A 27,597-nucleotide genomic window follows, 5' to 3' on the forward strand; every position below is an offset into this window, starting at 1 on the left:
TAAACTGCAGGTACAGGTAAACTGAGACACCTGAGAGGAGACTCACCTGCAGAGGAACAGCCAGCGGCTAGCAGCATGGAGCAACAGCGGCAGCAGCAGAAGAAGAAACCCGCGGTTCCTGCAGACCTGCCGAGGGGGAATAAGTCTCGCCGGTCGGAAGATAAGACCCAGCAGAGGACCCTGCGCCTCGACGTCGACAAGCCGTGCAGTGTGGTGTGTGTGGTGGGCACTGAGCTGAGAGCGGACCTGTACAGGTGGGTGGATGTTTATGGTACATATAAACACACAAGAAGAGCCTATGATACTGCAGTTCCTAATGTCTATGCTGTTGCTGTTTTCTACACGGTTTTCTGCACTGTTTTTTTATGGAAACTATAATTCTAATCATTTAGTATAAACAATTTATACTGCATTTATAGTACACCTGGATTATTTTACTATATGCCTTATGACTTGGCAATGGTAATGAGAAGGCTATTTTCTGTGTTAACAGGTAATAACGCTGTGTACATGCTTTATTTACAATTACTAACAAAACAAAAAAAAAACAACAACAATGTTATGTTAAGTTACTCCTAAAACCCACTGGTCAATAATAGGTGAGGCCAATCCTCTAAACAGCACCGACTTGTGGAAGACACTGTAGTTACAGTATGTTTGCAAGCTGAGATGCACACCCTGGTCAAATTACAAGAGTTGTTGATATCTTTAAGTGGAAAAAGTCCCCATATTTTACACAAAAAAAATTATAATAATAATAACAATAATGTGATTTTATTTCCATGTAAAGTACCAGTCAAACATCTGGACACTTCTCATTTCGTGTTTTGTTCTTTATTTTTATTATTGTAAACTTATCAAATTAAAGAAATCAAAACTAGAACACAAGTGCAATTATGAAGTAAACAAATGAGCCAAAATATGTTTTATACTTCTAGATTCTTCAAAAAGTAGCACCTTTTGCTTTGAAGTCAACTTTGCCCACTCTCTCATTTTCTTAGTCAGCTTCATGAGGTAGCACTTAAATATATAGAATGATTTTCCAACTTGTTAACTGCTTTTTCTTTACTCTGTGCTTCAACTCGTCCTAAACCAACTGGGTTGAGTTTTTATGTTTTTTTGTCTACTACCTAATTGCGTTCCTAAATGTATTTAAATCTTTAATATTGATCTAAAATGTAGTTAATAATACAAATAAAGAAAAAATATTAAAGAGAATGTGTGTCCAACTATTGACTAGTACCTTGTATGCTTAAATTAATTTCTAAGAATAGAAACCCACAAACAGAGCACCAGGTCAGTCAGGTTTAAGAGCTTTGATAAAAAGTCCAACAGTGACAGCTTTGTGGTGCTGGGAAATCAAACCTCCTAACTTTACATTGGATAAATATGATTTGTGTTCTAAATTTGAAGAAAAAATACATATTTGGGTTTCAGTTTCATTAATCAACTAAATATTTCAGTCATTTGACAGTGGATGCACTAATATTTGCACTATACTGCGTACACAGTCTGTGTTGATGTTTATGTTGAATAATTGGAAACCTAAAGGCTGTGTACTGCTGAGAATGTGGTGATACTGTATATTATATACAGTTGTGTTCAATATTATTCAGCCACCACTGCAGCAAAGTGTTTTAGCAAGTTTAATTTTTTTATATATTTTGCCTTAAAATTACAACAATATTTTTTCTAGTATAGAAAAAGAAAGAACTTTTAAAGAACAAAAGTTTCAATCAGGTGTTTTCAATCAGGCATTGAAAGCACCTGGAAATGTGAACAGAACCATAAAAAGCAGCAGAATTAAAAGGACTTAGATATTCTTTCAAGACAGTAAATGGTGTCTTTGCAACATGGTGAAGTTCAGGAAATGGCTAAAGAAGTCTAGAAAGGAGGGGATTGCTCTTCATAAGCAGATATAAAAGGATAACAAATACATTGAACATTTCAAGAGAAACAATTGAAATGAGCAAGTTTAAAGCTAAATGCACAGTGGAAACGCTACCTGGGCGTGGCAAAAAGAGGATGCATTATTACTGCCAAAAGGAGTTGCACTAAGTACTAATGTTGTATGTGACTAAGGGGCTGAATACTTTTGTCAATGAGGAAGTCACAAAATGGACATTAGTTGGTATATAAGACAAAAAGAGAGTTGCTACCCTACTTGCAGAACTTACATAGGACAAGAATGCTAATTTTATTAAGTAGAACGTCTTTGAAACTAATGTTCACTAGGCATTTGAAGAGACTGGCATTAACTGGTTGCACACAATATTTGACACTTTACTCTGGAGAGGTGGAAGAATGGCTGTAACATAATCTCTCTTTCTTGTATGTGTAATTCTAGCAATGGGACTTCAGAATACCTGCAGTTTTGTTTCAGGGTTAAGGGTTACCACAGTGGTTCGCAAACCTTTTTGAACAAGTAATACCTATGAGCCCTATGGTAAATGTTCAGCTTTTTTTATTAAACAGATTGTAATAATTATAAAACTGTAGCTGAGAGTGAAGGACTGAAGTGTGGGGTTATATACAGGGTCTAAATGGTTATGTGCAAACAAATCTAGAATTATTAATTTATAATTACATATGGAAACTTTTGTATATGCAACACATTTTTTTGAGGTTATCTGACAATCTATATATCTGGACATACACACATATACATACTTATACATACTTATACCCACAAATTAGAGGATCCAACTTATCTGATCTTCATGTTTTAAACTTGATTTCGGAGGAATCCCACATGAACATGAGGAGAACATGGAAACTCCTCAGTGCTGGTATAGTTGAACATGCTTACCACAAAGCCACTATGCCATCCAATGATCCTGCATGATTTTTAATGATGTGGCAATATGTAGAATATGTGGGTATGTGCTCTTATGGGTTAAGGCTTAAAAGGTACAAATGCTATATTATATTGTGTGTAAGCAATTAATATGTGTGTTATTTATCTAAGCATTTCATAAGATATATAAACAGCTTGCTGTTATCTTGCTGTTACTTAATTTTCACCAAAAATAGTCAGTGCACCTTGTTTATGAATTTTGCAAGTCATGCTGTAAGGAGCAGTACAGCCACTTCACTGAACTACAGCATTGTAATGGAGTTTTTTTTAATGGAGTATCTATGTGCCAACCGACACATAGATAAATATTACAATAACTACATATTCTCTCTCTTGACTTAGTTATATTAATTTAATACAAATTAACAGCCAACAAATACAGCTACAAACTTCAAAAGTATACAGTAGACCACAACAATAAATGCCTAATTTGCCTACAAGTACAACCGTACAACAAAGATCTCTCATTTGTATGTCTACAGTACACCATGGCAGCCAAAACATTAGGTACACACAAAAACTCACCAGTCAGGTGGCCTATTATTGTGAATTAGTTGTGCATTGAAGGACAGCCTTTAAAAAGGCCTTTTAATGTAATATGACACAATAACTGTCTCATTTTTATGGAGTCAAAAAAGGGTCATAAAGATTTTGAGTTTGTAAAACAGAAGTCACAAATGTACTGAAACTTGTAACTGCGTTTAAACAACTGCATGCACGAAAATCCAAATCCACAAATTAACTGGAATGTGCAAACTTGAAACAGAAAGTAATATTAATAATAATTCAAATGTACAAATGTGAAAAAAATATTTTAATTATATATAAATATATATTTTTTAATTTGTAAATCCAGTCTCTTGAATGTGTGAATCAGTACTGCTCAAATGGCTTAAGCTGGGTCAGACCAAAAATCACATGGAATTTGTGAGGTTGTGACAGTGGGTGTTTTTCACTGTGGAGCTAAAAATCCTCTCATTCATCTTCTCTGCTGCGTGTGTGGAGCTCTAGCTGCAGTTTCGAATTTTTTTCTGTAGCAACAAAAAAAAAAACAAAGACTAATGCTTAATTGCTTTTTTTTGTTAATTTATAAAATAAATAAATAAAATAGCTATAATATATATTTCCTGCTTAAAAATTATGTAACTATTTACATGCATTTATTGTCACCCCTTCTCTGAAGGGTTAGAAGGGCCTCACTGCACACCACTGCTGAAACCACATTATTGTGACCCAATGTGTTTTGCTCAAATCAATACTTAAATGTAACTTAAAATGTGTTAAAAAAGTTACATTGGAGTGTTGAGTACTCAAACTTATGACTTTAGAGTAGCTGTTCCCTATATTTATTAAAATCTTACATAAAATACATACAGTGAGTCCAAAAAGTATTTGATCCCTTGCTGATTTTCTTTGTTTGCCCACTAATAAAGACACTATCCTTCTGCACTTTTAATGGTAGATATATTCTAACATGGAGAGACAGAATATCAAGACAAAAATCCAGAATATAATTTTAAAGAATATATTTTAATTAATTTGTATTTCAATGAGGAAAATAAGTATTTGATCCCTCTTGCCAAACACACTCAATACTTAGTGGCAAAGCCTTTGTTTGCAAGCACAGCGGTGAGACGTTTGTTGTAGTTAACCACAAGTTTAGCACACACACACCAGGGGGAATTTTGGCCCACTCTTCTTTGCAGATCCTCTCTAAATCATGAAGGTTGGTGGGCTGTCGCTTGGCAACTCTGACCTTCAGCTCCCTCCATAGATTTTCGATCGGATTGAGGTCTGGCGACTGGCTGGGCCACTCCATGACCTTAATGTGATTTTTCTTGAGCCAATCCTTTGTTGCCTTTGCTGTATGTTTAGGGTTGTTATCATGTTGGAAGACCCAACCACGGCCCATTTTCAGATCCCCGGCAGAGGGGAGGAGGTTGTCCCTCAGGATTGTGCGGTACATGGCTCCATCCATCTTCCCAGTGATGTGGTGAAGTAGCCCTGTACCCTTGGCAGAGAAACACCCCCAAAACATTATGCTTCCACCTCCATGCTTGACGGTGGGCACAGTGTTCTTGGGGTCATAGGCAGCATTTTTCTTCCTCCACACATGGCGGGTGGAGTTGAGGCCAAAAAGTTCAATTTTGGTCTCGTCTGACCACAAAACCTTCTCCCAATAACTTGGTTCATCTTTCAAATGATCATTGGCATACTTGAGGCGCGCCTCCACATGTGCTCTCTTCAGCAGGGGTACCTTTCGGGCACTGCAGGATGTGAATCCATTGTTGCGCAAAGTGTTGCCAATTGTTTCCTTGCAAACTGTGGTCCCAGCTGCCTTCAGGTCATTTGCTAACTCCTGCCGAGTGGTTGCAGGACGATTTCTGACCGTTCTCAGCATCATTGCCACCCCACGAGGCGAAATCTTCTTTGGAGCACCGGGCCGAGGTCTGTTGATTGTCATGTTATACTCTTTAAACTTTCTGATAATTGCACCAATACTTGTTACTTTCACATCCAACACCTTACTAATCTTTTTGTAGCCCATTCCAGCTTTGTGAAGGTCAACAATTCTGACTCTGAGGTCCTGTGACAGCTCTTTGGTTTTACCCATGTTGGAGACTTGAAATCTGTGTGATCTGTCTGATTCTGTGGACAGGTGTTTTTCACACAAGTGATTAGTGAGAACAGGTGGCTTCAGGTCAGGTAACAAGTTGATTGGGAGTGTCTAACTGGTCTGTAAAAGCCAGAACTGCTAATGAATACTAAGGGATCAAATACTTATTTCACTCCATGAAATACAAATCAATTAATATATATTCCTTAGATTTATTTTCTGGATTTTCTTTTTAATATTCTGTCTCTCCATGTTAGAATACATCTACCATTAAAAGTATAGAATGATCATGTCTTTATTAGTGGGCCAACGAAGAAAATCAGCAAGGGATCAAATACTTCTTGGACTCACTGTACATAATACCTGCACATAATATTATGTAGCATTTGTACCTCAATATAGAACAGCTTTAACTCTTACGAACCCAGGACAATGCAGATCTATACAGCCTGTTTCTTAAGGTTTGCTACTGGACGCTCAGACTGGGCAGGTTTATGCTCAGGGGGGCGTGTTTTAGGCTGAAGATTTTTGCTGGACCTGGCAACCCTGTGTGTCAGTGCTGAGGCAGAGGGGCTGCGTGTGTGTGTCGCAGTGCACTGCAGTGAGTAGCGTGTGTTTGTGTGTGTAAGAGAGGGAGACCGAGGGTGAGGGTGAGGGTGAGTGAGTGAGTGTGTGTGTGTGTGTTTGTGGTTGGAGAGCATGGGTCCGCCGCGCACGCTCCGGATTGAGGCCGGTAGAAGCTCGAGGACGCTGTGTGTGGTGGGCACGGAGACCTCCGTTCATTTAAGCAGGTAACACTTCGCGTGCGGCGTGTGCTTAGGCTTTCCTTTGTATATGTGGTCCTTAAGCTAGAAATAATGTATGCGTTAATATAAAATACTAGAGATGAAGACTTGAGTAAAAGTACTTGTCTAAAATACTTTAAAAAGTAAGTGTTTTTTAAGCTCTACACTTGAGTGGAAGCACTAAAGTATTCATATATTTTTGTAATTAAGTATTCCTGAAGTAGTTTATTGTACAATGTAGTAGTAAAGTACTGAATGTAAAAGTACAGTACTGTGTTATTAGTGTAGGTAATAAAGAAAGCAGTGGAAATCAGAGTAAAAAGCAGAATAGGAGCAGTGAGGTCTTCTTATAAGATCAGCTTCATCTCTTGATTTACTAAATGATGAGCAGCTTTATCAAGGATTTAGTGATGATGTGGGTTTGGAATGATTCCTAACATTGCAGCACACAAACAATGTATTAGAGTAAAAGTATTAAACTTATAGAAAATATGTAGTGAAGTAAAAGTGGAAGTATGAGAAAAAAATAATACTCCAGTAGATACAGATGCAGTATTTTAGTACTTAAGTACAGTAGTGAAGTAAAAATAATACTCCAGTAGAAACTGATACAGCATTTTAGTACTTAAGTACAGTACTGAAGTAAAAATAGTACTCCAGTAGATACAGATACAGTATTTTAGTACTTTAGTACAGTAGTGAAGTAAAAATAATACTCCAGTAGATACAGATGCAGTATTTTAGTACTTAAGTACAGTAGTGAAGTAAAAATAATACTCCAGTAGAAACTGATACAGCATTTTAGTACTTAAGTACAGTAGTGTAGTAAAAATAATTCTCCAGCAGATAAAGATACAGCATTTTAGTAAGTAAGTACAGTAAGGAAGTAGTTCTACGTCTGTACTATACATCTCTGATCGCCACTGACGTTTAGAAGTAAACATGTCTTGTCTATTTCTGTTCTATGCTGGACTGTAAGTAGCAGCTGTTTTGCGTTGTAGAGACGTTAATTTGGAACTGCTGGTTACTGCAGAGCACTGATCTGTCTTTATCTCTGAATTGTTATAAAGAAGCCTGCATTTAAGTGTTAAGTTTGTTTACTGCTTGATTAAACATTCTGTATTTCAGTTTTGGAGACTGAAAGGTCCCTCTGCTCGTTTCTGAAAGGGACTGAAAGCTCTCTCTGTGTAATGACAGTTTTCCAGTCCATTGTGGGCTGATGACTCTGTGCCTTTGTTTCTAACACCAACAGAGACTCTTTGATATTCTCCTCAGTGGGCAGCAGGATTTTGCTGGTTCAGACACTGGTTCAGTATCTGTCACATACTGTAGCTCCACATTTCAATAAATCTTTCAATCTAGACATATGATATAACACTGCCTTCCCTCTTAACAGAGCAGAGATTCACACAAACACAATACCAATCTATTGTTCGGCCCTACAATGCACAAACAATTCAGATAGTCGTTTTTTTTTTTTCTTCTTCTTTTTCTCAAAAGGAAGATTCCCTTAACTTCATAGTCTAGAGGTTTATTGATTCAGTTGGGGTCTTGGTAAGATACAATTTCTGATACAGCAAAAATAGATATATAATTGTCTGGATTTGCGCAATATATTTGTATCATTGTAACTACAGGACAAAATACAAAACAATAACCTTGTTCGAGAGACCTTTTGATAAATGTCAATGTCACATTGAGTAAACACATGTAAAAACAAACAAAAATGGAAATAAGAGGATTTTGTGTGGCAGCTGTGATAAAAAAAATGGTAAAAAGTAGGGGTGGGAATCGATTACTATCTCACGATTCGATTCGATTCCGATTTTGGGGGCCACGATTCGATTCAAAATCGATTTTTGATTCAAAACGATTTGAATTATAAAAATTTCTGCTTCTGGCTTATGAATCTTATTGAAAAAAAAACCCTCCATAATATACACTGGTCCTGGAGCAAGTAATGTGTTACAAAAACAATAAAATGTGCAGGAATGTGGGTCCTCAGTGACAGAGGAATCACTGGGATATCACAATGACGTTAATGAACAATAAATAAATAATAAATAACACTGCTTTATTACCAGGCTACTAGCGGTGGTGTGTAGGTGACGCTGCTGGGCTGATGTGATGATAGCAGTGGAGCGCTAAAGTTCAGGAGCAGCTGCTGATTAACTAGTTAATTTAAGGTCGTTGTATTTCTTCAGAAAGGGGGCAGGAGGTGGAGAAATTAATTCATATTGTCCATTCCTTAATTCCTCTGTGATGAGGAGCTGAAATTAGCTCTGATTAGCTTATTGTTATTTTCCCGTTCCGCCTTAAATGCTGCAGCCCGCTGCCACCTGTAGCGTTATTTAAGGTGGAACTGGAAAGTTAGCTTGTTAGCTAGCTAACAGTTACTGAAACTAACTACTAGCGATCTTTTTTATGCTTGTTATGAAGCATTCTGCCATAAAACATTGAAACTACACGTTAATCTAAGGTAATATAGTGCTTGTTCTGCCATCTTACCGGTGATTCTCAAACACCTACGCTCTGTGTGTGTCTGGAAGATCTCCGTTTGAAGGGACAAGCGGGTTGCCAGGTCCAACAAAAATACCCAGCCCAAAATCAGTCCAAAACCCGCCCCTCAGAATCGATTTTGGGACATTTTAAATCGATTCTGAATCGTAGTAAATGAGAATCAAGATTCTTATGTGAATCGATTTTTTGGCACACCTCTAGTAAAAAGCTGATTTATATGTAACATATATACATTTATATGTAAAACAAAATATTTAAAAATATATAAAAAAATATACGGAACTCTTTTTAGGATGATCTTAATACTACAAATCTCCTGGAAACAAAAATACGTTTGATTGGTTGTTGCTAGTTTTGATTAGAACATGATAAATAAAAAGGTTCATAAGAGATGTAAAGGTGTATTGCCAGAATACAGATTATTTATTTAGTTTTTCTGATGTTTTAACAGTTTTATCATATTCTTATTGTTTTAAATATTACACTTTACTGAATAATCTTTCTGCATGTTCTCAATACTTAAATATTAGTGACCAAACTGCATGCTATATTACTAAGAGTGTTTAATGCAAACAAGAAGTCTAACTGCTGTTCTAATGCATGGGTGACGTCTCAGACAACAAACAGTTATATCTGGTCTAATGCAGTGATTTACCATTAACTGTTTGCATGTAAACAGTGCTTATGAAGTGTTTAAAGTCTGTTCAATATGTGTTATCACATGTGCCAGACTGGTAGACTTTGCTTTTTATTTTAAGCACCAATCATTTGATTGTGTCTGGCATTTCCTTTCAGTAAAACACCCACTTCCTCTTTTAACCAGACAGACCAACTCACCCACCCACCCCTCCCTCCTCCCCAACTACCACATGATTTCAGTGTACGACTTACTTTCTGGTTATTCACAGGCCTTGACTAAGCATTTACACCATTTACAGTAATAATCTGTAACATGTCTGGTCATCACTGAGATTATGAAAGGCTAGAGCTGAAACTGCCACCTGTTGCTGCTTTAAATAGAATGTGATTCAGAGAGGTCTACTGTGGAAATGAACTATACTTCAGCGTCCCACAGAGACTAGCAAATAGCTCTGTGTTTGTGTGTGTGGCAGTCCATTTATCTCTGTGTGGGAATCAGGTTTCCTCAGGATGATTAAGAATTGAGATTTGTGGAGATATTTAACTGGACATCCCATGGGTTGTTTTTTTCCCCCATTAAACCAAACAGCTTCTGTTTTGAATTTAGCTACTGAATAGGATGGGTGATATTATCTTTAAAAAAAGTGCTCCAAAGAGTCTTTCGAGTAGGGTTATATAAGAACCACTTTTGATTCCAAAATAGAGAGTTTTGAGAATGTTAAACACACATCTCCATTACAAACTTGATTCTTTAAGGAACCATGCAATATTCCATTCAATTAATCAAAGAACCACACGGTTACTAATCCTGTGTGTGATCTTTACAGATGTGCCCCCATCCAGAGCAAGTTCTTCTCAGTAAAATGTACCTCAGCTGTGAATTGCCGGCTTATGCCAGCCACAGTGGCTGGGGGCTCGCTCCTCTCTGCGCAGCCCCTCACCCGAAACTCTGTGCTTTTCATCTCCATGGATGCTGCCAGTGAGCTGCCCAATGAAAGCAAGGTAATTCAAGTCTGCTTGTGACTCAGTTTCAGTTTGAACACTCTGTCTTGCACTGACTGCTGTAATTCAGTCTGGGGATTTCTTGTCAGTAAATGCAATAGTGCTGTGTATTTTGCAATATCCTGATAATACATATCACAATTTTGATTTTGATTCAATATTTTGTGATTTCTCGCAGTATTAAAAGGTTTTTAAAAGCAAAATTTTGGAAAAGTTTACTATTGCATGCATTCAGAACAGTGGGACCTGAATACTCCATCACTGAGAGTACAACACTGTGATTTGGGTTTAAACACAACACAACACAAAATTAACCAGATTCTGCAACAAAATCTTGCATGTAAATTTTATTATTAAAAAAGATCCGAAAAATCAGTACTGCAAAACACAATATAGTGATCCTTACACTATTAACATTGTGTTTAACTTAAAATGAATGGGCCTTATTAACTCACCCCGTTCTCAAAGGAGAAGTCCAGTGTAAAATGGACTTGGGGTGTAGTGAAACATGATAACGAGTACAAAGGTTTGTTGAATAGCCCACATCTTTTCACCCCTAGCATTCCAAAATACAGCACTTTTAGCCGATGCATTTCCACAGAATGCATTAATGTTGCAATCTGTTCCCCTGTCTTACCTATTCGTTCAAGCTTGTCAGTTGACTTACTGTGATCTAAGTTCAAGATGAACTACTTGAAAGCACTGTGTGTTTAAACAGTGTTTTAAATAAACTTCCTGTGACCTTTCAAAGCTCTTAGTGCCTCGTTTTAAATGCTGGGGCTTCAGAATTCTACCCGTTAAGTTTGGAGCTACTTTAAGCTTGTTATTGGTGTAAAAAACTATTCTTCTATCACTCATATTGTAAGCCTGTTTGGGGCATCAGCTAAAAGTTCTGTATTTTGAAATGCTTGGGGGGAAAGGAGGTGGGCTATTTTACACAATTTTTACTCATCATTATCATGTTTTACTGCAACCTCAGTTCATTGTACACCATACAATAGACTCACCGAAATTTCTGCTTAAAATCAAATTACAAAATGTTCACTACCCAGTTTTCTAAAATTCACCAATGCTTTTTATTTGGGATTTATTATTATCTGGATTTATATTTTCTGAGGACACTGGGTTCCATGATTAGATCAGAGCATTTGATCAGAGCAGAGCTTTAAACAATTTTGCATTAAATAAATTTAGGAATCTGACACCCTGTGACATATATCTGTATTTTCTCAAGAACTAAATTAAGAAAAGTCTTACATATAGAAAATGTTGGTGAATGAAATCACAATACTGTTATAGTTTAACTTAAATCACCAAACAGCCATTGATTTCCAGTACAGTCAGAGAAGTGTCCTTGACTAGCCTAAAGGGTGGGTCTTCTTTCTATCAGCCGCACCAGACGTTTGTATAACAGCAGTGCAGTTCAGTTCAACAGAGGTCAGACACGCATGTTGTCATTTGTTGATGGCAGAATGACACTTTCCAAAAACTCTGTTAATCAAAAGAGGAAACTAAACAGTGGCTTTTACAAATGACATCATGAATTATTTATAGTGATTCATGGTGATGGATGTGATCCAACCCTGAGTGTTTAATGTAATGTGTACATTTCAGTTATCTGTGAAGTTCTATGGAAGCAAGACGGAGACTCTTGGAATTGCTGTGCTACATCTCACAGCAGTTGGTATGTCACTGAGCTCATCTTACACACACACACACACACACACACACATACACACACACACATAAACACAGACACACACACACATTAACACACACACTCACAGGCCTTTGTTTACACAACTTCCCTGTAAAAACACTTAAGTGCATGCAGTTTTCTTACAGGTACATAAAACATAAAGGTCACAGGGTTGGTCCCCATGGATTAACTATTATCTAATCAGTCAGCCAATACAGTAAATCATGTGAGCTGCTGATGCAACTGACAACCAACACACTAATGAGTGTTAAAGAAATGGTTAACTAATGTTTTAGTTTCAATTCATTTAACCTTAAACAGAAAGATTACATAAAAAATATTTTTATTACTACCCAGTACCACTGCTAATGATTAAAGCTTTATTTCTGTGCCGAATGCCATATAGGTTTAAAATTGTATCCACTTGTGTAAACCTCTGAATTTTAAACTTTGAGTACAGTTAACCTTAATATATTATATAATTGTACAATATATACTAATATTTTCCCTGGACTAAATGAGTTCAAAAAGTACATTTCAAAAATATTTATTATTTTTATTAACAAATTACTGGAATTCAGATAAATTAACGTTGTTAAATTAAATGAAACTTGTCTGTCATTTGCCGTTTTTCATTTTTTAACATAATTTGAATCTGGCAAATGGACTTTACAGTTCAAAATTAATGATGAATGGACCAATAGAAATGTTCCCAAATTACTTTTCCAAAAAAAAAAAAAAAGAAATAAATGATTACAAATTGGAAAGTAATATAGAGTTTCCATTGTTATTTTCCGAGAAGTACTTGGATCCAATTGGCAGTTTTCTGCAACTTCTATTTCTTGTCTACTGAAATATTTGAATGGTCGGTTTGATACTGTTTTTTCTCCATTTTGCACAAATTTAAGTCAATAAAGTAAATCTACATTTCAGTAAAGAAGAGAAAAGTACTTACAGAATGCATTATTTATTGTAAGCTGTAAAATGCAGCATGAAGGGTACATTACTACATACATTGTGTAATACAGTTGTATTAAAGAACATTCTTATTAACAGCCTTAGTGTTTATAGCAAAATCCTTCATAAGGTTTTATCTAGTAAAGCTTGTGCATATCTGGAAACTGAACATTTGAAACTGAAGGAACATGGGAAACATGTTTGAAACTGTAGGTTATAATAAGCTGTTGGATTGGATCCATGTAATTTATGCTGGTAATTACAGAACAAGTCCTTTCTAGATTCTTTGTTCTCTTTGCAGAGATTTCTCTGGATGTTGATGCAGATCGAGATGGTGTTGTTGAGAAGAGCAATCCAAACAAGGTGGGTTATGAGTTTTACATAAGTTACTGTAAAAGGATTTTACATCTGGTGCAGAAGGCTTGCCAGCTAGGCTTGCACAAGATCTACAAGATATAAAAACTGTTATATTAGTTTGAAATCCTTCTGATGGTACAGTGAAAACAAAAGCAAACAGAGGAAACCTGTGTATAAAATGGAGTGCCTTGCTGCTAGCACTCTTGATTTAATCCTAAGAATCTGCATAACATACATCAAATCATTCATTTCCTGTTGTTTTTTTTTGTCAACCAGAGCCAGAATAATCAAGTGAATGCTTTAATTGTTTGTCTGAAGTGAATTCAGTAAGGTTTTAGTGTTTGTGAAGGTGTTAGCATATCTACTCTTAGCTTTGAATAACCAAAACAGTTTCAGAGGAAATGTTTTTATCTCAAACAAACATGGACGACCTGGAGTAGCACTGTCTGCATAGTTTAGAGTGTCTTCTGTTCCAACATGCCCACTTCAACAAAAGAAGCCCCTCTGCCTGGGGCACCAAGTGACTCAGCAAACTAAGTCCCAGTCCCATTTCTCACCCCTGTGTACCCCACCCCTAAGAAATGTGAGAACCCTTGAAAAAAGAAGATTGCTTAAATACCAGGCTACTAGTGGTGCTCTGTAAATGAACCATGTGGTGTGTTGGGACCATGTGATGCAGTGGGGCAGTAAAATTTAGCAACCTTACTGCTGGACTTAAGTTACAGTTAGGGCATCTTATCTCTTCAAAATAAAAAAGATGGATATGTTGATTTTTTCAGGGTTCCTGTAGGTCCTTAAAAAGTCTTAAAATGTCTTAAATTAAAATCCGGGTAATTAAGGTCTTAAACTGTCTTAAATTTCCTGTAAATTTGCTGTAGGTATAAAATTTTCAGATGGTGCGTTTAATGCCAATGGGAAAGGACATGCTAGCTAACATTAGCGGCGTGCTAGATAACATTGTAAAGTTAGCAGCGAGTTAGCTGCATTAGGTTTTGATTTTCAATCCAACAATTTGTTTGCTACTGTAGAATATAATTTTCAAATGACATTGTAAGATTTACCAGTCTAAAGCATTTCTGTCTAAATGCTTCTCCAGATAAAAATACAACGCTACCAAAGAAAATAAACTATATTTTTGGGTCTTAAATTGTATTTATTGTGGTCAAATCAGGTCGTAAAAAGCATTAAATTGGACTTTTAAAAGTGTGCAAGAACCATGTGTTCTGTTCCACCTTAAATGCAGCAGCCTTAACAACTGCTGCTCCACCATTTAAGGTAAATTTAAGACATGCTGCTGGATACTTTTTTATGCCTGTTATGCAGAAAATGGCCATAATACATTAAACTACATTAAACTAAGATAATGCAATGCCTATCCAAATTTTCAACAAAGAAAAAACTGCATTTGTAGGTTTCTTCTCTCCCTGTGGCAAGCAACTTGCTGGAGATTTTCTCTCATAATCTCTCATTTGGGGTGTGCATCAAAAAATTCACAGTGTGGAGAAACCTGTAGCCATAACACTTCACCCTACCCCTCTATCGCAACTAGAATTGGGACCCACTTTCCTAGGTGTGAACATATATAAGCCAAAGAGGTAGGGCTAAGTGGTAGAGGCAAGAGATGAAATAGGATTAGGGATTTGATGCTGACACCAAAGCCTGGGGATCACAAATTAAAATCCTGGTTAATTCTCCTGCACCATTATCAGCTAGAGCCTGAGAGAGCACAAGTGTCCATGCTCTTTCTTAGGGAGGGTAGGTGGCACTCTAATCTCTCATTACTCCCAATGTGATGCTGGTTGGCACAGGTGACTGTTGGCTGATGTGTCAGAGCTGGGGATCTGGCGCTTTCCTCAGAGCGTGTTGGCTGCCTAGTGAACTTGATTGCCAAAAGTTTACAAAGAGGCTGTGGCTGGTTTCACATTCATCATTACTCTGAGTGTTGGGAGCATTTCAATTGAGAAAGAATCCTAGAGAGTGAGTGAGCAGGTTAAAGTAACTGGATAAGCTACTGGGAAGAAAATTTCATAAAAAAAAAAAAAAAAACTTGGTGTTGGAGAGATTTGCCTGAGAAAATTTTATTTGCCCAATACTGCTATGCATAATTTCCAGTTTAATCTAAATTATTTTGCTCCTAAATATTGCTTTTGTCTGATTTTGAGCATGGATGATGTATCAGAATTACAGATAAATCAGATTAATCAGCTAGGGTGAGACATGTGCAGCATCTTATTATATAAAAGTTTACTGGGAGTTGTCGGGAGTCTTACAATTCCTAAAATGCTAAATTAATCCTTTTGTCTTTTTCTGTCCCTGATCAGGCTTCATGGAAGTGGGGTCCTAATGGTCACGGAGCCATTCTTCTGGTCAATTGTGACTCTGAGTCCTTCTTTATGAATAAGAAAGTGGACAATGAGAATGAGGAGATCAATCGAGTCTCTGGTAAGACAAGCCACTGTAGGAGGCTGATGAATAGATCTGATTGAAACAGGTTTCGCAGGTAGAGATATCCTCTATATCCTGTGTTGTGTAAACTAAAGTTGACCTCAGCTTTGCTATATGGGTTTCAGGCTGAGCGATTTCACAAGTGTTAAGAGTCTGGCCTGAGTTCCAGAATTGAATTGGAAAAAAAAAAAAAAAAACACAAACAAACTACGCAGTACTGCAAAGAAAAACTGTTGAGAATTTAAATGGTTTAAAAAGTGACTTAATGCTGAAAAAATGTTTGTAGTGTATGAAACTTTATTATCTGTGGTATTTTCTGCTTCATTATATGAGGAGGTGGTCATAATTTTATGATTGGACTATATATCTAATAAAGAATCCAATTACTACAGACCAGTGGTGGGCATTTATCTTCCCCAATGGGCCACATAATGCATTGAGAGGGAGTATTTTGGAGGGCTCTCACATGGAAAGAGATGTAATGATGTTTTTCTTTTTTAATGGCAGATTTAAAGGACATGTCCAAGATGATCTTACGCACCAAGGGTCCTGCTCAGCTCCCGGAGGGCTATAAACTGAGCATGCACATCACTCAGACGGACGCTGAGAGCGTGCGGGTGTTCAGGAACAAGGCTAGTGGGGAGACAGATCCCAGCAATCTGAGTACTCTGAGTAAGTCAGAACAGAAACATAAGCTTATCAAGTCCTCAAGTGATGTTTAATAAAATCAATATTCATAAACCATACACCATAAGCTTTAACGCACACAATTTTAGATGTACAGTACATGCATATATTTGTTTTAAGGCTTTATTACTCTGCCCACAGGAACACCACAAAAGTTCTGCTATGTTATTTTATTAGAGAGCGACAAAATGAGCAGACCTAGCAGTGAGCAGAGAAATTATTTTCTGAAATGGCAGCTCCACTGGCAGAGACTCTTATCCACCCTCTACCCCAAATTCAGGAGGGGGAATAACAGAACTGCCACAACAAAATTAAACATGCATAACAACACATAACCCCTCATAAATGAACATAACCCACCCCCATCTAATACAGACACTTGCCACTGCCAGAGTATTTATTGCATTATATTTATCGTCTTTTATACTTATTGTTTATACACTCTCTCATATTTCCTCTATTGTTAATGCATTACAAGGTCATCTCTTTTATCTATTACTGCAAAACAAGACTTAGCCTAACAATATTTTATTGTACCCTAGAATCCTCTATTACTACAATTAAATGGAATACAATAGAGTTAAATGGAATCTTATTGAATAAACAGAAGATGAATTGTGGTAATACACAATACATTGATGAGACGTTATCTGAGCAAAGTTTCCCAACATCATTGTACATTTGAGATCATTTAAACAGGTAGATAGAGTGTCAAATGTAATGCTCACTATACCATTTTAGAATGATTTTGGTGCTAAGGGCTTTAAGTAAATCCAGCCTACATTAGTTGTGTAAGACAGTTGGTGGTGTATTACTCAATGGTTTGCCTTGTGGTGAATGGCTAAGAATGTGTAAGCATACAAACTGTTATGTCTAGGTCATGTTAGTACTGTATCTTGACATAGATTAAAGATTAAACCTGAACACACAGGACAGTTCCCCTAGATTAGGTCAAATCCTGGACTACTTTTTCTTCACAATATTCTGTTTTTAGTCTGCATGTAAATGTTATAAAACAAAAAAAAACACCACTGTCCAATCCAAAAAATAATCACATAAGTTTCTGTGAGTTAAATATATGCGTTGTGCAACTCACTTTGGTCAGTAATAGCATTGACAAACTAAAACCTAAACACTCTCACATCTGTATCTTCTCCTTTGTTCCAGGAAACATGCTCTTCAAGGTATTCGTGCAGGACTACCCTCTGGTGCTGAGTAAAAATGAGCTGGCTGGAGAAGTTCCCTATCTGGGTGGAAAATCTGAACTGGAATTCTTTGTGGAGGGTCTTCGTTTCCCAGATAAGGACTTTGAAGGACTTGTCACCATCAACCTCAGTCTTTTAGAGCCAAATGCCAAGGTAGTTAAGAACACCATAACTATGCCCACATTACAGCAGTTTATCTGGATTATATTACGTAATGCTGCAGTTTTCTGTGTTATTTATAGAGTTTTTTTGTTGAGTTTTTTTTTTGATAATATATATTTTGCATGTGAACAATTATGGATGCTGATACAAAAATGCTTGTGAAATGTAGTGTATCAATTGTTGCGTATACTCAAAGCTGAAAACTTCCATATGCAATGTCGATTTAAGTGTTGCTGTTAGAAACACTTTCACATTTAGTACATCTGACTGTTATGCTCATTACTGTTTGTATACATATATGCCAATCACACTATGCTTTTCCATTGCTAGCATTTATTTCTAGTCAAGACATATTCTTCATTTGTTTTTTTAGGATTTCCCAGAGACCCCTATTTTTACTGATAAGGTTGTTTTCCGGGTTTCTCCTTGGATCATGACACCCAACACTCTCAAACCTGTGGAGGTCTTTGTGTGCAGGTTAGGCTAAGTCTAATCATTAATGATTAATGATGTCCCCCCCCCCCCTTAAATGTGAGTCTTGGTCTACCTAAGGTTTCTTCCACCTCCAGCTCTGAGGGAGTTTTTCCTTGCCTCTGTGCTCACTGGGGGTTCTGTATTATATGTTCAGTGTTTTTTTTTCTGATTCTTTGTTCTGTAAAGCTGCTTTGTGATGAAATCAGTTGAAATTAATACAACTACATATACATACATAAATATATATATATATATATATATATATATATATATATATATATATATATATATATATATATATATATATATATATATATATAAATGTAATTTAAATTGATCCAGTCAAATTTCTGTAAATACAGTTACTATTGGTTCCCTTGTAATAGTTAAGTATTACTTGGACTGTGTGTTTTTGGAATCACATTTTATTTAATGAAGGAAGAGAACGTTTACACAGTCAAGTAATAAAAAAAAAATTATGACCACCTCCTTGTTTCTGCTGTCCATCTTTCCAGCTCCACTCATCACATAGGAGCACTTTGAAGTTATAATCACAGATGATAGTCCATCTGTTTCTCTGCTGCATATTTTTTTATCCTCCTTTTCACCTGTTTAGAACACTGTTCTCACAGATGCTGTTGCCAGCAGTGACCCAGAGGTGTTTAAAAACACCAACAGCACTGCTGTATCTGATTCACTTGTACCAGAACAATGTCAGTGCCGTTGCAGTGCTAAGATTGCCCGACAACCCACATAAGAGCTGTTCTGTAACAGTCCTCAGATTGACTGCTTTCTAATGTCTGTTTTTTAGAGTTTCGCTACCAGCACTGCCAGCTGAAGGAGGAAATTTGAGGGATAAATGTAGTTGAGCTGTGCTAGAACTTCCAATCTTCTCAAAACTAGAGTGAAGATAACAGATGTATGCAAAGTAAGTCAAAAGGCTTCTGGAAATGAATAACAACTGGGCAAATATTGTGTCTTGGCAGCACCTCAGATAACTACACATTTCTCAAGGGCATGAAAAGCCTGGTGCAGAAAAGCGGATACAAGCTGAGGATCTGCCACGAATACATGAACCGAGGAGATCGCTGGATGCAGGTTTGTGATGACCCAGTTGTCTATGGTAGCAGTGTTGTATAATATTTGAAGCACTGCCTGGGAGCAGTGACATGTTGCCAATAACTTTAACTGTTGCACCACAGGATGAGATTGAGTTTGGCTACATTGACTCTCCACATCATAGCTTCCCAGTGGTGTTGGACTCTCCGCGAAATGGAAAGCTTCAGGATTTCCCCTATGATGTCTTACTGGTATGATTGATGGTCCAAGCTCACAGCAGTAATTCCACTGTCTGTCACACACAGAGTATTAAAGTTACAGTCAGGTAGCTCTCAGGTGAGGTTTATTCTGCCCCCGGTTGACACAGGCATTTAACTATGTACACACAGTCTGTGGGATCCCAGTAGAGCGGCATTACCAATAGAATGATCGGCTCTGCAGCAGCGGCACATAAGCCTAAGGTCAATATGTCTAGGCATACTTTGCTACAGTTGTTGGCTAAAGGTGTAAAAAACGTAAAAAGCCTTCCAGTATTGGGCTGTGAAGTAATTGGACTGTGCTTCCTGGAGTGACAGAGCTCCATTTAATATAGTATAATTAGTAGCTCAAATTCTCAAATATTTGTGGTAGTAAAAAAAATAGCGGTCCATCATTAGGGAATTTCAGAATGTGGGATTACTCAGTTTGTCCAGATAATATAATCCAAGCATTTTGGATTGGAAAAGATTAGAGATATTTCTAATGGACACTCCTCAACTTTTGGGAGTCTATTATAAAATGTTAGAAAAATAAAATATCATGTATATAATCATGTAATTTGTATTTATATCCTTAATGTCCTTTTAATAATTAAGCCCTCCCAATGAAAAAAACATATATTAACAATTTCTCCTTTTTGAGACAAATTGTTTATTTTCTTTCCTATTTTTTCCTATTTTCATAAGATATTTTATGTTAAGTGTCTTCATGAGTCTAATTAAGTCTACTAAAGTATATATTATTTTTTTACTGTAAACAAGTTCTCTAATAAAAAGAGAAGTAACAACTGATTTATCCTAAATGGATAAAATAAACGATATATATATGGTCATTTATTGGAAGAGCTCATTTAACCCTTTTAGACCGGATTTATCTTCAGTGATGGAAGGAAAAAAAGAAAGCATAGGAATGCTGTTTTCTGTCTGTAATACACAGAAAAGGAGACTAATATTCTAAAGTATAATTTATACTGCAAATAAATCCAATTACCTAAAAAAAATTTAATATTTTTTTTACATTGCATTAAAAGCCTGTGTGTAATATTTTAGATTTAATATTGATCTTTTTATTTCATAAATCATACTTAAACAGTGTTTTAAATCCCATTAAAAATAGTGGTTAAAGTAGTAAACATTAACTGTTACTTTCCTTAATGACTCTAGCACTACTGTTTAATTTGTTTATATACTTGTTCATTGGCTGGTTCATGGTCTAGTAAACAGTGTTATGTTCAACAAAACATTTTAAAATATAGAAAATACATAATGCCCATTGTAATGGATGCAGGGTCTGAAAGTGTTAAAATAATGTTGTCCTAGTTTTCCCACATTAAATGTAAACCTGTGTCTCAGGGTCCAGACTTTGGCTATGTAACCCGATACGCCCCAACAGAGGAGGTGAGCAGCCTGGATTCCTTTGGTAATCTGGAGGTCAGTCCACCAGTCACTGTGAATGGGAAGAAATACCCCCTGGGCCGGATCATCATTGGTGTGGCCTTTCCCACGTAAGTCTCAATTTAAAGGCCTTAGAATACAGATGATATTGTTTGGATTCATATTTGTAGTTCTGATGATGGAATAATGCTCACGTTTCTCATTTACTGCTATATCATCAGTACAGCCCATGGCCGCAACATGACCAAAGTGGTCCAGGACTTCCTTTGGGCTCAGAAGGTTCAGGAGCCCATTGCCCTGTACTCTGATTGGTTGGTTGTTGGTCATGTAGATGAGTTCATGTCTTTTGTTCCTGCTCCAGATAAAAAGGTAAATAAAAAAAGATGTGTTGCATTGAAAAATCATTTATTTTAGCTTAAATCCCTATAATATTATTTGATATTTTATTTCTCGTATATCATTGTTTTTGTTGTCCAGGGATTTAGACTTCTGCTGTCTAGCCCGGATGCAGGATATAAAGTTTTCAGAAACTTGCAGAAAAGTGGAAATGGAAAAGCTAAAATGTTTCAAGGTATTTTTTTTTTACTTTAATCTTTCATGTGTGGTATCATAAGTAAATAAAGCTATTCCACTATGCAAAATTAATAGTCAATTATCAATCAATACTGATAAACACAATTCTGATAAACACTGCTTCCATGTTTCCAGGCAAGCATGAGGAGATCAGTGTTGATGACCTTTTGAGCGATAAGGAACTTCGAGCAGAGAATGTCTATGTACAGGTAAGTGTTCTTCTGACAGACGCTATAGTATAGTATATATTCAGAACTAAATTAAACCATATTGGAGAGTTTCCCAGACAGTGGTTAAGCCTAGTCTTGGACTGCACAACTTTTCAAATGGAAATTTTATATAAAAGGAATATTTAAGTGTATCTGTCTAGAAAACCTGCTAGTTTAATAGTCTGTGTATCTCAATCTTAATCAACCATGAAAATCTTTTCCATGGGACAAACCATAACCTTTATAATTCTTTCTCACTCAGAACTGCATTGACTGGAACAGAGACGTTCTGAAGAAAGAGCTGGGACTAGATGAAGAAGACATCATTGACCTACCAATCCTGTTTAAAGTGATTCCTGAAGAGGAAAACAGAGCCGTGGCCTACTATCCCGACATGGTAAAGTTGGGTTATTCAGTAAACAAATGTCCCATGCTTCTTTTATCAACCGGTTTGACTACTTGGCTCAGAGCCATCTTAGAATTTGTTTAAGATTTAAGTGCAAGCCCTTAGATCAAACTATCCCATGCATGTTTTATAGCTGAATTTACAGCTTACTGTATTTTTCCTCACCCCTGTACACAGTCATTAAAAAAAAGGACATCTCCTCAAAACCATTTTTAAAAACGTATTTAAACATCTGCACATTTGGTCTTAATTTGATCAGTATTAAGAAATTGAATAAATATAACTAAACTTATAGCACTTTAAAAAATGTGTAAATGTCTCAATTTTCTTTTGAGGAAAAGTTGGAACACCCCCACATTTATTACTACCTAAACTCTCTAAAATTATAATCCCATGCAAAACATCAGCTACAGATGATTAGAGAGGAGGCTGTATGATGTAAACCTCAGATACAAGTTTGGTTTGCTCTTAATTGTTGCAGTGTACTTCTTTTCCTGTTTATCTTAAAAAAAAAAACACATTTAAACATATGTATTTTTGCACATTCTGAAAGCCGATGGTTGTCGTTTGTAGTAAGTGCATTATCTTAACCTTCTCCACAATCTCCATACATGAAAGGAGTATAAATAAAATTTTCATTTCAGTTCATTTGTACTAATTACATTTTACAAAACATTTTTAAAGTCTGTTCTATAGTTGTATATGTGTACTTATTTTACCTCCATCTCTTATCATTGTTCAAATAAAGATGAAATGTTTAAATGTCCTATTCTTTAGCGTCCCTTGTGAAAAGGAAGTGTACTAAAAAGCATTAAAAGTATGTTAAAATTAGGTTAAGAATGCAAAAAGTAAAACATTTTCTGTTACATATACTTTATGAAAATGCACATTAAATATACTTTCTCTGTATTTCCGTAAAATGTATTTTTAAGCAATTTGCTTTAAATTAAACACGTTGATAGAAAATATATACAGTGGCATTAAATACTGTTTAAAGTGCACTTTAGTGTCATTTTTTTTCCAGTAGCATTAAAGTGTATATGTGCATCATTACAAAAAGTAGTACATTTACGATATACTTCAAGTTTATTAAAAAAGGTGTTTAATAAAACTCAAACTTAAATCTACTTAAATGTTCTTGCAGAAGTTGTCTGAAAAAAGCACTTAAAAGCACAATTTAATTATTTTATGTTGTGTTCAAATATAGCTTAGTTACAACTGAAATATACTTAAGTTGCCATAAGTTGTTGCAAAATAGTACATTTAGTATGTATTTAAGTACATATTTTAATTTTAAAAAGTATGTATTTTTTCACGTTAAGTATACTTTCAAAAATATATCCAATACACTTTTCTTTTAGAAGGGTTGGCTTTAAAAATATAAATGTTATCATACGATATATGAATCAAACGTCTGTTTAAAATCATCAGTAAATGGAAATGAAATGCTTTGCCTTGCAAATGTTTTCACGTGCTCTCAGTGTTATCAGTACAGTGTGTGGAGTCGTGAACGGTCTGTATGTGCCTGCAGGTGAACATGATCGTGCTGGGAACAAACCTGGGCATTCCTAAACCGTTTGGGCCGGAGGTGAACGGCAGCTGCGCCCTGGAGACAGAGATGCGCTCCCTGTTGGAGCCGCTGGGTCTTAGCTGCACCTTTATCGACGACTTTGCCTCCTATCACAAGCTCCTGGGTGAAGTGCACTGTGGTTCCAATGTGCTTCGGAAACCTTTTGAGTTCAAGTGGTGGAAGCTGGAGCTGTGAAGCGGGCTTCACAGAGGGGGAAGCTTCCTGAGCAAACCTGTAAAGCATGTTTACATTTACAGTAGTACTAAAATGTAGAGTGAATTTAGGCCTTTTTTTGGTACAACTTTAAAAGAAAACTACCTTTATAAAGGGTTTATAAATGGTTTACAATTAGTTTATTAATGGTTACTAATTTGGTTGTAAATGCCTTAAAAATCATTAATAATCAGTTATAACACATACGTAGAAAAGGCAACAATATAGATAGCTTCACTATTTGACAAACAACAGGTCATTGTTGCCCTTTCTACGTATGTGTTATAACTGATTATTAATGATTTTAAGGCATTTACAACCTAATTAGTAACTATTAATAAACTAATTGTTAACCATTTATAAAGCCTTTATAAAGGGAGTCTTATTTTAAAGTGGTACCCTTTTTTTTTACTTCATCTAACACAAATAAGGGCTGTCAAAGAATTTTGGGGATGTAGATTATCAACAGATACTACCTACCAACCTCAGAAAATGCTAAGGCTGAACTATACTTTTGTGTCAAGTCAGAGCAGAGCCTACGGTGTACATTTAGAAGTGGTCTAGAGGGAATGAGTATTAAATAAATGGGGTTGAATGAAGATAAAGAGCTAAAATCCTCTAAAAAAATGTGTAGAACTAATTGTCCAGGATATTTCTTTTATTTTAAAAAGTAAAATTATGCTTTTCACTAAAAAAGTGAAGAAAACTTACCCCCTATATTTCCATATTTTTTTTTTTATACAGAAAACAGGTTTTAGGCTGTAAAGTCACTAGCATTATTGCTAGTGTGTGCTGATTGGTTGGTAAGCTGATGCTGGAGTTACAGTCAAAGCGAGTTTAAAAGCTTTCTAAATAGTTTTTCATTACCAAAACATTTTATAGTGTTCTATGTTGAGAAAATGAGTACATTATTTCAGTGTAAAAACTATCAAACATATATAAACTATGATTTTGCTCAATTGCTGACTTGACACATGTTCAAAAACAGACTGCTTTCTGGCTGCCATTTTGTGCCTTATTAACAAATAATAAAGTTTTGACTATTTTGTTTTAATGAACTGAAACACACAATATAACACAGAACCTTTTTTATTTTACACGGCAGAAATCAATAAATCAATGTGCATCTTTGTGAAATGTGATTTCTGTTATTTTACATACAAAAAAAAGGGTTTTGTGTGGGGCCACTTTATTTACACGCAAGTCTTTTATACAAGTACCACACAAAGCATGAACTGTCAGAGAGAACACAGTAAGTACAATCAATCGGTTTGATTAAGCAATATCCGGTCGACATGAAATGATGAATTTCTGCATTCTGAATTTAGATGTCACCTTCAGCAGGATGTGCTAGTGTACTATAAACAACAGTCAGACAAATGACAAAGTGAAAGGGTGTACTAACAGGTCCCTACCACTGGAGGGCACACTTTTCTCTTATTTGACATCACTTTAAAGGAGGCAGCAAAATGCAGTTTTTTTTTTTCTGTTTTTTGACATTTCTTCTCAAACTGCGATGACAAAGCACCAACAGTGCACCAATCAGTGCTTTTCTTAATTTTAAATTCTTCCAAAAACCTGCTGCAGATCCAGTTGTTTAGTCATAAAATTGAGGAAAACCTGAAATTATATAATTTAAAACATGAAAAATGTCCCACAAGCTAAACAAAACTGGTTGGTTAAAAAAAAAAAGAAAGATAAAATAAAAAAGTTTGAGTCAGTTAAACAGTGAGAGAGTGTGCCAAAAGGAAAGCAGATTAGAATCTCTCATTCTTCCTAGGAAATATGGAAAAAAAAAAACAGAGTTTATTTTCTTGTTTGTTTTGTCTGTTCCCATTATCAGATAGCAGAGAAGTACCCAGCCACCTCCAGGATTTACATTCAAATAGCTTAATGTTCACCTCTGCAGGACACAGATGGAGTTCACACAGAGCAGGTAAAGCTGTAGAAGGCAACTTCAGGACAGTTCACAGTCGACAGCACAGTGAATACGTTCTGCAAAACAATGCTGAGAGGCAAAAAAAAAAAAAACTCACCGTTCATCACGACCCTAAATTGTGCAACTAGTTGTGCTCGCTAGAACCAACACATGAAAGCTTAAAACATCTTCCCCAATGCAAAAATACATTTCAACAAGATTATTAACCATAAACCATTGGTTAAAAAAAAACATTTCCAGCAGACGGCAGCAAAGAATCGTCAGAGTCATGAAACGAGCATCAGAAGAACCCTCACCGATACTTGGAGAAATGGAAAAAGTGTACAAATAAATAAATAAAAAGAATCCCAATAAAATTCCTCCACGAGTCGGTCCATTCGACGAGATCTGCTTACAGGCGAAATGGCTTGCGTGGTCAACACCAGCAGCAGAAGAGTTAACAATAACAACACAACATTTATCAATATCCACTTACCAACATCATTACTCATAACTGACAAACATAAAAAACTAACTTTTTACAGCTGACCTGAATAAAAAAATAAAACAATAAAGAAAAGAAAGAAAGAAAAAAAAAAACGAGAGAAACTGCATGTAAATGTGTGTTACAGTGCTGCTGTGCATATGTATGTATGCATGTGCAAGTTCACGCTTATGTGTTCTGGTGCACAAAGAGGGAAAAAAAACTGTTGAGTTCTGGCTTCTCTTTTTCTGAAGCTTTTTTGTGGTTCGCCTTGTCTGTGTTCTGGTGTGATCATCAATAAATAAATAAATAAGTAGCTCTCACACACAGACACACCGAGAAACAAACAAACAAGACAACAGAACCAAGAGAAAGGGAGAAAGAGAAGGAGGAATGGGAGGTTGGTTGGTTGGTTGGTTGCACACAGCCTATGATGAAGGCCACAAAGCCTTATAAACCCTCTGCTGGTAAAACTGGCAGACAAATGACTGTTGGAGATGCATCCCATAGAGAAGTGTGGCTTCACACATCACATTGTTTCCAGGGTGTCGGGGCATCTGCTTAAAATACCTCCTCTTTAACCACCCATAGCCAAAAGAGACAAAAATGTGCGTGTCCTCAAAACAGGGATAGATGAGGAATTCCAGGCCACACAGGCTCAGTCGTGGGCTGCGTTTCTCTGAAGATCAGAAATCAGCTGAAGCGATCATCCTTCTCCACCGAGTCTCTGGAGGAGCCACTGAGTCTCCACTAGGGGGAGCTGCTTATGGGAATGCTGAAAGAGAAAAAGAGTGAGAGATTAGATTAAATTAACCTTTATTGTCATTGAGAAGGTACAAATACAAGCCACCAGGCACAGAAGCAATGAACATAGAAATATGTTCACAGTTCATGTGCAAACAAGCATAACTCAAGTTCCAATCACTTCTTTGGCCACAGATCTATAAAACCAATCACCTAGTGATGCAGATTGCTCCTACAAACATTAGTGAAAGAATGGGTCTCAGGCTCTCAGGAGCTCAGTGAACTCCAGCACTGTGGTATTGTGATAGGATGCAGCACCTGTACAACAAGTCCAGTCGTGAAATTTCACGACTCACTACTAAA

General features: G+C 36.3%; 2 protein-coding genes across 9 annotated transcripts in view; one reads left to right on the plus strand and one right to left on the minus strand.

Moving 5' to 3' along the window:
* On the plus strand, nt 1-25,225 carry padi2 (peptidyl arginine deiminase, type II). 2 transcript variants are annotated; one of them, XM_022675675.2, is made up of 16 exons: nt 1-254; nt 10,246-10,420; nt 12,035-12,104; nt 13,378-13,439; nt 15,755-15,875; nt 16,386-16,550; nt 17,733-17,923; nt 18,306-18,409; nt 19,393-19,504; nt 19,609-19,716; nt 21,076-21,227; nt 21,339-21,486; nt 21,595-21,688; nt 21,826-21,899; nt 22,162-22,296; nt 23,837-25,225. In XM_022675675.2, the coding sequence occupies exons 1-16, from the start codon at nt 76-78 to the stop codon at nt 24,068-24,070; spliced, it is 2,124 nt and encodes a 707-aa protein (XP_022531396.1). In that variant the 5' UTR covers nt 1-75; the 3' UTR covers nt 24,071-25,225. The 2 variants fall into 2 exon arrangements, with proteins under 2 accessions (XP_022531396.1, XP_022531397.1); XM_022675676.2 differs by lacking the exon at nt 1-254 and adding an exon at nt 6,137-6,265.
* The window catches only part of rap1gapb (RAP1 GTPase activating protein b), a 144,105-nt gene continuing 141,669 nt past the window's right edge, over nt 25,162-27,597 (minus strand). For all 7 annotated transcript variants that reach the window (XM_049479191.1, XM_049479190.1, XM_049479189.1 and 4 more), the window contains one exon: nt 25,162-27,265. The gene's annotated coding sequence lies outside the window, so the exon portion shown is untranslated. The remainder of the gene's footprint in view (nt 27,266-27,597) is intronic.

This window comes from Astyanax mexicanus, chromosome 5 (genome assembly GCF_023375975.1).
Source record: "Astyanax mexicanus isolate ESR-SI-001 chromosome 5, AstMex3_surface, whole genome shotgun sequence".
NCBI classification, from domain to species: Eukaryota; Metazoa; Chordata; class Actinopteri; order Characiformes; family Acestrorhamphidae; genus Astyanax; species Astyanax mexicanus.

What these genes read in the sequence shown, in the direction of transcription:
- padi2 (XM_022675675.2), top strand. Translation starts at nt 76, where the DNA reads ATGGAGCAACAGCGGCAGCAGCAGAAGAAGAAACCCGCGGTTCCTGCA. An exon ending in GGAGATCAATCGAGTCTCTG is followed by an intron (nt 15,876 to 16,385) that starts GTAAGACAAGCC and finishes TTTTAATGGCAG; the next exon opens with ATTTAAAGGACATGTCCAAG. An exon ending in TTTTAGAGCCAAATGCCAAG is followed by an intron (nt 17,924 to 18,305) that starts GTAGTTAAGAAC and finishes TTGTTTTTTTAG; the next exon opens with GATTTCCCAGAGACCCCTAT.